The following is a 12,728-nucleotide window of genomic DNA, read 5'->3' on the forward strand; positions in this document are numbered from 1 at the left end:
GTTCTCATTTACAACTGCGACCTGGCCAAGATAAAGCAAAGCTGTGCAACACAAACAACAACACAGTTACACATGGAATAAACAAACGTACAGTCAATAACACAATAGAAAAGTCTATATACAGTGTGCATATGAGGTAAGAGTAGGGAGGTGAGGCAATAAATAGGCCGTAGTGGTGAAGTAATTACAATTTAGCAATTAAACACTGGAGTCATAGATGTGCAGAAGATGAATGTGCAAGTAGAGATACTGGGGTGCAAAGGAGCAAAAATAAATAAATAAGGTTGTTGGACGGGCTATTTATAGATGGGCTATTTACAGATGGGCTATGTACAGGTGCAGTAAGCTGCTCTGACAGCAGGTGCTTAAAGTTAGTAAGGGAGGAATTTGCTTTGGGGGTGACCAGTAAAATATACCTGCTGGAGCGCGTGCTACAGGTGGGTGCTGCTATGGTGACCAGTGAGCTGAGATAAGGCTGTGCTTTACCTAGCAAAGACTTATAGATGACCTGGTGTCACGACTTCCATCGAAGTCGGCCCTTCTCCGCGTTCGGGTGGTGTAAGGCGGTCGACGTCACCGGCTTTCTAGTCACTACCGATCCATTTTTCTGTTTCATTTTGTTTTGTCTGATTACACACACACCTGTTTTACATTCCCTCATTACATTCCCTATTTAACCATCTGACATACATTTCTGTTCTGTCCATGATTGTTCATGTCGTTAGTGGTTGTGTTTGTGTTAGAGTTGTGTTGTATGTTCCTATTTTGGAATTTTGCTTTATTCTTTGAGTAAACTCAGTTGGATTACTCTATACCTGTGTCCTGCGCCTGACTCCTCTTTCACTCTGCACCCAATCGCTGACACCTGGAGCCAGTGGGTTTGGTGACGAAATTGAAGCGAGGGCCAGCCAACGAAAGCATACAGGTCACAGTGGTGGGTAGTATATGGGGCTTTGGTGACAAAACGGATGGCACTGTGATACACTGCATCCAATTTGCTGAGTAGAGTGTTGGAGGCTATTTTGTAAATGACATTGCCGAAGTCAAGGATCGGAAGGATAGTCAGTTTTACGAGGGTATGTTTGGCAGCATGAGTGAGGGATGCTTTGTTTGTGAAATAGGAAGCCGATACTAGATTTAATTTTGGATTGGAGATGCTTAATGTGAGTCTGGAAGGAGAGTTTACAGTCTAACCAGACCCTAGGTATTTGTAGTTGTCTACATATTCTAAGTCAGAACCGTCCAGAGTAGTGATGCTTGGCAGGCGGGCAGGTACGGGCAGCGATTGGTTGAAGAGCATGCATTTAGTTTTACTTGCATTTAAGAGCAGTTGGAGACCATGGAAGGAGATTTGTATGGCATTGAAGCTCGTCTGGAGGTTAGTTAACACAGTGTCCAAAGAAGGGCCAGAAGTTTACAGAATGGTGTCGTCTGCGTAGAGGTGGATCAGAGAATCACCAGCAGCAAGAGAGACATCATTGATGTATACAGAGAAAAGAGTCGGCCTGAGAATTGAATCCTGTGGCACCCCCATAGAGACTGCCAGAGGTCCAGACAACAGGCCCGCCGATTTGACACACTGAGCTCTGTCTGAGAAGTAGTTGGTGAACCAAGCGAGGCAGTCATTTGAGAAGCCAAGGCTGTTGAGTCTGCCGATAAGAATGTGGTGATTGACAGAGTCGAAAGCCTTGGCCAGGTCGATGAATACAGCTACACAGTATAGTCTTTTATTGATGGCGGTCATGATATCGTTTAGGACCTTGAGCATGCCCGAGATGCACCCATGACCAGCTCGGAAACCAGACTGCATAGCGGAGAAGGTATGGTGAGATTGGAAATGGTCAAGTTTGTTAACTTGGCTTTTGAGGACCTTAGAAAGGCAGGGTAGGATAGATATAGGTCTGTAACAGTTTGGGTCTAGAGTGTCTCCCACTTTGAAGAGGGGGATGACTGCGGCAGCTTTTCAATCTTTGGTGATCTCAGACGATATGAAAGAGAGGTTGAACAGCCTAGTAATAAGGGTTGCAACAATTGCGGCAGATCATTTTAGAAAGAGAGGGTCCAGATTGTCTAGCCCGGCTGATTTGTAGGGGTCCAGATTTTGCAGCTCTTTCAGAGCATCAGCTATCTGAATTTGGGTGAAGGAGGAGTGGGGGAGGCTTGGGCAAGTTTCTGTGGGGGGTGCAGGGCTGTTGACAGGGGTAGGGGTAGCCAGGTGGAAAGCATGGCCAGCCGTAGAAAAATTCTCAATTATCGTGGATTTATTGGTGGTGACAGTGTTTCCTAGACTCAGTGCAGCTGCAAGGAGGTGCTCTTATTCTCCATGGACTTTACAGTGACTTTACAGTGTCCCAGAACTTTTTGGAGTTTGTGCTACAAGATGCAAATTTCTGTTTGAAAAAGCTATCCTTTGCTTTCCTAGCTGCCTGTGTATATTGGTTCCTATCTTCCCTGAAGAGTTGCATATAACGGGGGCTATTTGATGCTAATGCAGTACGCCACAGGATGTTTTTGTGCTGGTCAAGGGCAGTCAGGTATGTAGTGAACCAAGGGCTATATCTGTTCCTGGTTCAACATTTTTTTGAATGGGGCATGCTTATTTAAGATGGCAAGGAAAGCACTTTTAAAGAATAACCAGGCATCCTCTAGTAATGGAATGAGGTCAATATCCTTCCAGGATACTCGGGCCAGGTCGATTAGAAATGCCTGCTCGCTGAAGGGTTTTACGCACAGACCTGGATAGTATGACAGAACTCTGTAGGCTATCTCTGCAATAGATTGCAATTCCGCCACCTTTGGCAGTTCTATCTTGTCGGAAATGTTATAGTTAGGGAAGGAAATTTCAGGATTTTTGGTGGCCTTCCTAAGCCAGGATACAGACACGGCTAGGACATCCGGGTTGGCGGAGTGTGCTAAAGCAGTGAATAAACACATTTAGGGAGGATGCTTCTAATGTTAACATGAATGAAACCAAGGCTTGTACGGTTACAGAAGCCAACAAATGAGAGTGCCCGGGGAATGAGAGTGCCTGGGGAATGGGAGTGGAGCTAGGCGCTGCAGGGCCTGGATTAACCTCTACATCACCAGAGAAGGAGTAGGATAAAGGCTATAAGAACTGGTTGTCTGGTACGTTCGGGGACAGAGAGTAAATGGAGCAGATTTCTGGGTGCGGAAGAATAGATTCAAGGTATAATGTACAGACAAAGGTATGGTAGGATGTGAATACAGTGGAGGTAAACCTAGGCATTGAGTGATGATGAGAGAGGTATTGTCTCTAGAGACACCATTTAAACCAGGTGAGGTCACCGCATGTGTGGGAGGTGGAACAAAAGGGTGAGCTAAGGCATACTGGACAGGGCTGGAGGCTCTACAGTGAAATAAAACACTGATCACTAACCAAAGCAGCGATAGACAAGGCATATTGACATTAGGGAAAGATATGCGTAGCCGAGTGATCATAGGTTCCAGTGAGTAGCTAGGCAGGCTGGAGACACGCCAATTCAGACAGCTAGCGGGCCGGGGTTAGCAGGCTATCAGAAGGGCTTTAGTGGTACGTCGCGACGGAATAGTCTGTTGTTGCCCCCTCTGGCGGTCAGCTAACAGTCCGATATGATCTCGACAGCTAGTGGGCCACGGCTAGCAGGCTAGCAGATGAACACTCAGGGGACATCGCGACGGAGGAGCTTGTTGAAACCACCCTTGGGCTGATTACGTCGGTAGACCAGTCGTGATGGATCAGCGGAGCTCCGTGTCAGCAGTAAAAGGGGTCCAGGCCAATTGGCAAAATAGGTATTGTAGCCCAAGGAGTGGTTGATGGATCTCTTCAACTGGCTGGGAGATGGGTCTAGCATAGGCTAGCTTCAGGCTAACTGGTCTTGTGCTTGCTTCGGGACAGAGACATTAGCCATTAGTAGCCACTCGGATAGCAGCAAGTTAGCTGCGATGATCCAAGTACAAAGGTTCAGAGCTTGCTGTAGGAATCTAGAGATGTGCTGGAGAAAAATAAGTCTGGTATGCTCTTGGTTGAATCGCGCTGTGCAGCCTGGCAGGAGTTGACCGGGCTAAAGGTTAGCTGATGACCGCTAGCAGTGGCTAGCTGACTACTAGCTAGTAGCTATTTAGCTGTCTAGCTTTGTTTCGGGGTTCCGGTTCTAATGTAAAGAAAATAGCAGATCCATACCACATTTGGTTAAAAAATATTTGAAAATATATACGAAATATATATACGAAGAAAAAAAAAATATCCTCTTGAAACTCCCCATCCCGGATCCGGGATCGTGACTAAAGCCTCAGGCTCATTAGCATAACGCAACGTTAACGATTTCTGAAAATCGCAAATAAAATGAAAATAATGCGCCTGCTCTCAAGCTTAGCCTTTTCTTATCAACACTGTCATCTCAGATTTTCAAAATATGCTTTTGAACCATAGCAATTGACTAATTTGTGTAAGAGTATGCTAAGCTAGCTTAGCATTTTGAGTAGCATTTAGCACGCAACATTTTCACAAAAACCAGATAACCAAATAAATAAAATCATTTACCTTTGAAGAGCTTCGGATGTTTTCAATGAGGAGACTCTCAGTTACATACCAAATGCGCAGTTTTTCCTGAAAGCGTCTGTGTGTAGGAGAAATCGCTCTGTTTTGTACATCACATTTGGCTACCGAAATGAACCGAAAATTCAGTCACCTACAACGTCAAACTTTTTCCGAATTAACTCCATAATATCGACCGAAACATGGCAAACGTTGTTTGGAATCAATCCTCAAGGTGTTTTTTCACATATCTCTTCATTGATATACCGTTCGTGGAAACCTGCATTCTTCTCTGAATTCTGTGGAAAAATACTTGCAGCTGACTTTTGCTCACCAATTTCGGCGCAGGACACCGGGCGGACACCTGGTAAATGTGGTCTCTTATGGTCAATCTTCCAATGATATGCATATAAATACGTCACAATGCTGCAGACACCTTGGGGAAACGACAGAAAGGGCAGACTTACTCCTCTCGCATTCACAGCCATATAAGGAGACAATGGAAAACAGGGCCTCAAAAATCCTGCTCATTTCCTGGATGCCGTCTCATCTTGGTTTTGCCTGAAGCTCACGTTCTAGGGCACGCACAGAAAATATCTTTGCAGTTCTGGAAACGTCAGAGTGTTTTCTTTCCAAAGCTACCAATTATATGCATAGTCGAGCATCTTTTTGTGACAAAATATCTTGTTTAAAACGGGAACGTTTTTCATCCAAAAATGAAATTGCGCCCCTAGAGTTTCAAGAGGATATACACGGGACACGACAAGATAAAGACAAAGACGCATGACTGTTATGCCGTCTTGGATATCACAAACAGGAAACTATAAAGAAATACATGGCACATGAACACCTCATATACCAACATCTATTGCAATTGCAATTGCAATCTTATTTGAATATATAAATATAAACTCAGCAAAAATAGAAACGTCCCTTTTTTAGGACCCTGTCTTTCAAAGATAATTCATAAAAGTCCAAATAACTTCACAGATCTTAATTGTAAAGGGTTTAAACACTGTTTCCCATGTTCAATGATCCATCAACAATTAATGAACATGCACCTGTGGAACGGTCGTTAAGACACTAACAGCTTACAGATGGTAGGCAATTAAGGTCACAGTTATGAAAACTTAGGAGGCCTTTCTACTGACTCTGAAAAACACCAAAAGAAAGATGCCCAGGGTCATCTGTGTGAAAGTGCCTTAGGCATGCTGCGAGGAGGCATGAGCACTGCAGATGTGGCCAGGGCACACGATCGGTACATCTGAACATCACACCTGTGGGACAGGTACAGGATGGCAACAAAAACTGCCCGAGTTACACCAGGAATGCACAATCCCTCCATCAGTGCTCAGACTGCCCGCAATAGGCTGAGAGTGGCTGGACTGAGGGCTTGTAGGCCTGTTGTAAGGCAGGTCCTCACAGAAATCACAGGCAACTACGTTGACTATGGGCACAAACCCACTGTCACTAGACGAGATGGTCGGATTCGCGTTTATTGTTGAAGGTATGAGCGTTACACCGAGGCCTGTACTCTGGACGCGGGATCGATTTGGAGGTGGAGGGTCCGTCATGGTCTGGGGCGGTGTGTCACAGCATCATCGGACTGAGGTTGTTGTCATTGCAGGCAATCTCAACGCTGTGCGTTACAGGGAAGACATCCCTCCTCCCTCATGTGTTACCCTTCTTGCAGGCTCATCCTGACATGACCCTCCAGCATGAAAATGCAACCAGCCATACTACTCATTCTGTGCGTGATTTCCTGCAAGACAGGAATGTCAGTGTTCTGCCATGGCCAGCGAAGAGCCCGGATCTCAATTCCATTGAGCACGTCTGGGACCTATTGGATCGGAGGGTGAGGGCTTGGGCCATTCCCCCCAGAAGTGTCCGGGAACTTGCAGGTTCCTTGGTGGAAGAGTGGGGTAACATCTCACAGCAAGAACTGGCAAATCTGGTGCAGTCCATGAGGAGGAGATGCACTGCAGTACTTAATGCAGCTGGTGGTCACACCAGATACCTACTGTTACTTTTGATTTTGACTCCCCCTTTGTTCAGGTACACATTATTCAATTTCTGTCTGTCACATGTCTGTGGAACTTATTCAGTTTATGTCTCAGTTGTTGAATCTTGTTATGTTCATACAAATATTTACACATGTTAAGTTTGCTGAAAATAAATGCAGTTGACAGAGACAGGACGTTTATTTTTTTGCTGAGTTTACAATTCCCTATCTGTTGTGAAGCCATCGGTGTGATTTTCATGCTAGCCGCTAACTTCGTAGAACTGTAAATCAAATGGAAATGTCCCGATTCAGACGGCTTTTGATGCAGATAAGGGCCTTTGTGCCTTGCAACGGAGCCTAAATGCATAGTAACATGTTTATTACCAATTACAATTACCATAAATCGTTTTTTACATTCCATGAACGCACTGTTTATTTTTTTCAATAACATATTGTGCCAATTTGGGGTTGATGAAATGCCTTACCTGGCTGCATCCACTTCTGTAACTGGAGCGGCCCATTTAAACTAGAGGTGAGGGAAGAACGAGAGAAGAATTTCTACTGTACAAGTACCTGAAGCGTTTCCCTTTGGAGAGTGCTCTGTTGAGAATAGGTGGAGCTGCTGTGGGTGCGCCAGCTGGCAGACTGCTGTCCCCTTTAGGAGGGGAGGACCCATGAGATTTGCAGCACTGCAGTGAAAGAAAACAAAGGCCAAAGTAGAAAGTAGATATTAGGAACTCATACAGTTTGTGGACATATACAAACATAATGAATACACGTACGCACACAAGCACACATACACAATAGCCTAAGATAACACGATATACACTCAGCAGATGCAGCCTCAATAGTCCTGAGTCAATGTAGGAGATGTTTCCCTGTGATATATGGCCCTCCCAGCCCAGGCAGTCCCTAATTAAACTGCAGATTAAGTCAACACTTTCTGATTACAGTCCATGGCGGCTCTCCCACGACTATCTACAGAGGCCAGAAATTAAATCCCAGACAAGATTACATTAATGGATTCCTAAAGAATTTTGCCTCAATTCTCTATTTTTTCCTCTATCAAAATTAGAACTATTATCTCACAAGGGCCCCTGTACTGGGATCCTTGATGCACGCAAGGCGCAGTGCAATGCCCCAAAGCCTCATGAACACAGAGAATAATAGCAGATAATGGTGTTATTCCAGTGACTAAAGTTCTTATGTTTGTCAGCCTCCGTCCTTACGGTTCATTATTAAAGCGATTGGATGTGACTTAGGTTGTGTCTCAAATTGCAACCTATTCCCTACTTATATCATGCACAGTGAATAGGGTAGTGCACTAGTGAATAGGGTTCCATTTGGGGAGTTTTTCAGAGCTCTCATTGCTGACAAGCTTACTCACTCTTCTCTCCCTTCACACCCTTGACTCGCTTAGGGACCTGTTACAGCTTGTTCTCCTCCGGTGCAGGAAAGCGTGATCATTTTGACCACCATCACAAACTTGGCTGGGGGAACAGGACTTAAGAGGAATGTGACATGAGAAGGCAGGATTGCAATTGATGTCTTCGGAGTCTGTCAGTGCAAACATGACCAGGATGTCGTAAAACTATGAGATGAAATGTTTCGCTGGAGACTTCTGTAATTTCCAGTTGTGGAACCTCCTCTCTTAAACAGTCTGTCACATTTTAGTTTTTGTTGTTGTTTGTGTTTTTATTGACATATACAGTATATACAGGTGCGGCCAAATATATTGGCACCCTTGCACTTTTCTTAAATAGTTCCCTATTTTAAAAAAAGAGAAAAAAATGAAATGGAAAAAATTGAAAAAATGATTATTTTGGGGGGTAAAATCATAAAGAAATAAAGTGCTACAATCAGATGCAGTCTAGAATCAATGCATGGCATGTTCATAGAAGTCTACAAGCTAAAACACACATGATCATGGACAATGACGCACACCCACTCCACAGCACTCGAATGCAACACAGTAGGAGCTTCAGTAACAGGTTCATCCTGCCTAAAATATCCACAGAGAGGTTCAGAAGGTCAATAAATATTATTTATTATCACAAATGTTTATTCAGAAATTAAAGAAAAATGGCATGGACAAAATTATTGGCACCCTGGAGTGCTAGTACTTAGTTGCACAGCCTTTGGCCAAAATAACTAAAAGCACAAGCTTCTTTAAGCCAGCAATGAGCTTGCTGCACCGTTCTTCTGGCAATTTGACCCATTTTCTAGCATCAAACTGCTCTAATTCTTCAATGTTTAAGGGGTGCCCTCCACCAACTGTTTTCAGATCTCACCATAAGTTTTGGATGCGATTCAGATTTTGACTCTTCGCTGGCCACTCTAGAGCAGATCCACAACCTTCAATGGAGATCCAGTTTTTGGACACTAGGTTGAACATTGGACTCCAAAACACCAAATAATCTGTTAATTTCATGATGCCTTACAGTACCAGAGACAGCAAAGCAACCCCACAGCATTATCAATCCTCCCCTGTTTGATTGTACTTTTCATTGAATGCTTCATTTGGTCGTCAGTAACCACAACGCTTATCTGTAATGCCAAAGAGCTCTAATTTTGTTTCATTGGTCCACAGAACATTTCCCCATGGATTTAGGCTTGTTTATAATTTTTTATAGTTCACTCAGGCTTTCTTGTGTCTCATTCAGAAATGGGCTCTTCCTATGTGTTGCTGTGTCTGGTAGTGGGTCCTTGAATGTGTGCAAGACTTCATGAAATCAGCAGGGTTAGGGTGAGGTTTAGGGTTAAACCTGAATCAAACATTGAAGTGTTGGCCATATTGCTAGTAGAAATGTGCACCAATCTTATTGATGGCGACAAGAAGATTTTGTTGGCAGTTTTCTTAGCCAAAGGCTGTGCAGCCAACTACCAATAATTTTGTCCATATCATTTGTCTTTATTATCTAAATAAAAATTAAACCTTACGTTTACAGAAATAAAATTAGTTCTGCAATGTTGAAAATCAAATTACAAGTTGTGATCAAAATGATTTTGTATTGTTTTACTTATTTTAGAAGAATTAGGGAATTATTTAGAAAAAGTGACCATATTATTTATGGTGCCAATATATACGTAGCAACTCAGGACCCAGTAAGTTATTGTAATTTTATAGGATATGTATTACAGTAAAATGATTTACTGTGAACACACTTGGGACTCAACCTCAGCCTGGATTTGAAATCACAGCCTCTTGGTTGCCAACAACAGTGCTAGGTGACTGTACTACAGACACCGGTCGTCGTCATGGGAAAGACGCATTAAAAACTTTTGAAAAACAACTGGTTGCAGTAAGAGCCAACCTGGATACTAAGGAGATCCTGAGGGAAATTGACGAGTACCAACAGCTTTGCGTTATGGAGGAACATCATACTCCATCATGGAAAGATCTGACTACCTCACAAAAGAACTCTAACCCGACAAATAAAAGAAAAACAGATTAATCTACAGACACGGACGACATACTTACCATTGAAGTAGAGGCTAGTGCTCTGGTTGGAATCCATGCAACACTGTAAAAGTTGTGTGAGGAGGTAGCAGGGCTGAGGGGGAGTTTGGAGTTTAGCCAGAGTGAAATTCTCACGCTCCAAGGAGAGGACAAGGCACTCACAGCCAAGGTAAAAATTCACGATTCTAAAATGGATTGTCTACTCACGGAAAAACAGGGTGCTGAAGGAGTCGCTGCTAGACATTAAAAATGTCGTAGCATGCGTGAAAATATAATATTTTCTGGGAATAAGCCAGAGGACGTGATAAGAGAATTCATGCAATCTGCCTTGAAATATCCTCTAGAGACTGTAAACAAGACTTGGTGCCCGGAGCGACAAGACCAAGGGTCCCCGACTGATTTGAACACTACCAACAAAAGGAGCTGATCAAAAGCAGGCGAAGGGAGCTTAAAGGGACCAAATTAAGGCTCAATGACCAATTTCCATGGGAAATAAACAAACGAGGCAATAGAGGGAGAGGGGTAAGCGTGCCTTTCTCATTGTGGACAAACTCTTTACAGACGGACAGCTATTCAGAGACAGCTCCATAAAACCATGGCTTTACTAAATTTTACAGGAACTTTAGGTTACGAACAAAATAAAGTATGGGAAATGTCAAAATATCTAAACACTATGAGGTGGATATGAACACACACGTACTCAATTACAGGTCTCTTTCATGATCATGTGAAACGTCAATTGCTATGGAAATGCTGGAATGTGTTTTTCAATGTTGTTTAAGGTAATTATGATGCAACTATGATGGTGATACGATATAGACTACAATTATCATCATGAATATTAAGGCTATACGCACTACATGTTACACACATAGACACTCAACCGTGCAAATTGGCGGGGTTATTATTTATTTGGACATCACACATTATAGTCTTACACAGATACAGACATCGTACACACTCTCACTAAATCACATCCAATATCATACACATCAACTTACTCAGATTTACTACAAAAATAATATCTTGTCTCAAATTTCAAATATCTGTGGTATTGGCTCACAGGCAAGGGAATAAAACATATATTGCTAGAACCTATTTCTTGAATTCTAAATATCAGACATTTGAAAGCTCTAGTTTTGACCGTCATAATACCTCTGATGGCAGTAACTTTACAAGCACGAATTATGGTCTGAGAATAGTATCTAGTTATGGTAAGGGGTAAGTATAATCAGTTATAATTGTAATGGTTTAGAAGATTATAAAAAAAGATCCGTCTTTACATGGCTAAAAGAAAATGAAAATGAATATAACATGTACTGTTTACAAGAAACTCACTCTACATCCTTAGACGAAGTTGCGTGGAAAAAGGAAGGGGCTGGTGAAATAATTTTCTGTCATGAACAAAATAACTCATTAGGTGTGATGATATTAATGAACAAAAATGTCATTCTGAAAGATTTGCAAGGAAGGTGGATCTTTTTGAATATGAAAGTGGATGAAAAAGAGATTTTACTCATTAATCTATACGGTCCAAATCAGGATGATCCATACTTCTTCGAAAATATTTATACCAATTTACTGAACCTAGAGGCAACACATTATCAAATCATTATGGTAGGTGACTATAACACAGTGTTAAGTAGCTCAATGGACCTTAAAGGAAATCACTCTACAAACTATCATCACAGTGCCCTTAAGGAAATCACAAATATTATAAACACATTAGAAATAGTGGATATTTGGAGACTAAAAAAATCCCGATCTAGTGAGATATACATGGAGGAGACTTAATCAAGCTGGTCATCTTGACAACTTTCGTGTCTCTTTCTCCTGCATCAAAGCTTTAAAAAGTTTCAAAAGGAGACAGAATGCAATCGGATCATCTTCTAATTGGCCTTCACATAACTCTTATTGTCACGCCCTGGTCGAAATATATTATGTTTATTCTTCATTTATTCGGTCAGGCCAGGGTGTGACATGGGTTATTGTGGTGTGTTTTTGTCTTGGGGTTTTGTGGGATGTCTAGTGTTAGTCTATGGCTGCCTGAGGCGGTTCTCAATCAGAGGCAGGTGTTTATCGTTGTCTCTGATTGGGAACCATATTTAGGCAGCCATATTCTTTGAGTGTTTCGTGGGCGATTGTCCTTTTGTTCCTTTTCCTGTCCTTATGTCTGTCGTGTACTAGTTTGCACCAGTATTAGGCTGTTTCGGTTTTCGTTACGTTCATTGTTTTGTAGTGTTTGTGTTTAGTGTGTTTTTTCATTAAACATGAATCCCAATAGCCACGCCACGTTTTGGTCCGACTCTCCTTCACCTATAGAAAGCCGTTACACTAAGATGAAGATCATGTTATGACTAATTTATGCAGAAAACCAGGTAATTCCAAAGGGTTCACACACTTTTTCAGGCCACTGTGTGACAGACGTGCACTCAAACATATACAGTTGGCCTTGCTGTTATGATTTTAGTTGTCCTTGAGGTACTTTTTTTTTTTCATTGTTGTTTTCTGTTTTTTAAAAACTTTTTTTCTGATGAGTTCATTTTCTTGGTTGTCGGTGCATTGGGGAGGGTTCTTGGGGGTGGGGAATGGAATTCATTTTATATGTATGTATATAAATGTCGTTCTTGGGGGTGACTTTGGTAGGGGTCTCAGATGATGGAGGGACAGCTGTGGGGAACTGTGATCTTGGAGGGTTCGCGTCCCCATTTTTTTGGGGGCCTAGTTGGAGT

General features: G+C 42.5%; 1 protein-coding gene across 1 annotated transcript in view; it reads right to left on the reverse strand.

Moving 5' to 3' along the window:
- Positions 1–12,728, reverse strand: part of LOC135559382 (pro-neuregulin-3, membrane-bound isoform-like) — a 200,410-nt gene that overhangs the window by 11,225 nt on the left and 176,457 nt on the right. Inside the window, exon 7 of the mRNA XM_064993541.1 lies at positions 7,110–7,225. Within this exon, the coding sequence (XP_064849613.1) occupies positions 7,110–7,225 (116 nt within the window). The remainder of the gene's footprint in view (positions 1–7,109; positions 7,226–12,728) is intronic.

Source organism: Oncorhynchus masou, chromosome 18, assembly GCF_036934945.1.
Source record: "Oncorhynchus masou masou isolate Uvic2021 chromosome 18, UVic_Omas_1.1, whole genome shotgun sequence".
NCBI classification, from domain to species: Eukaryota; Metazoa; Chordata; class Actinopteri; order Salmoniformes; family Salmonidae; genus Oncorhynchus; species Oncorhynchus masou.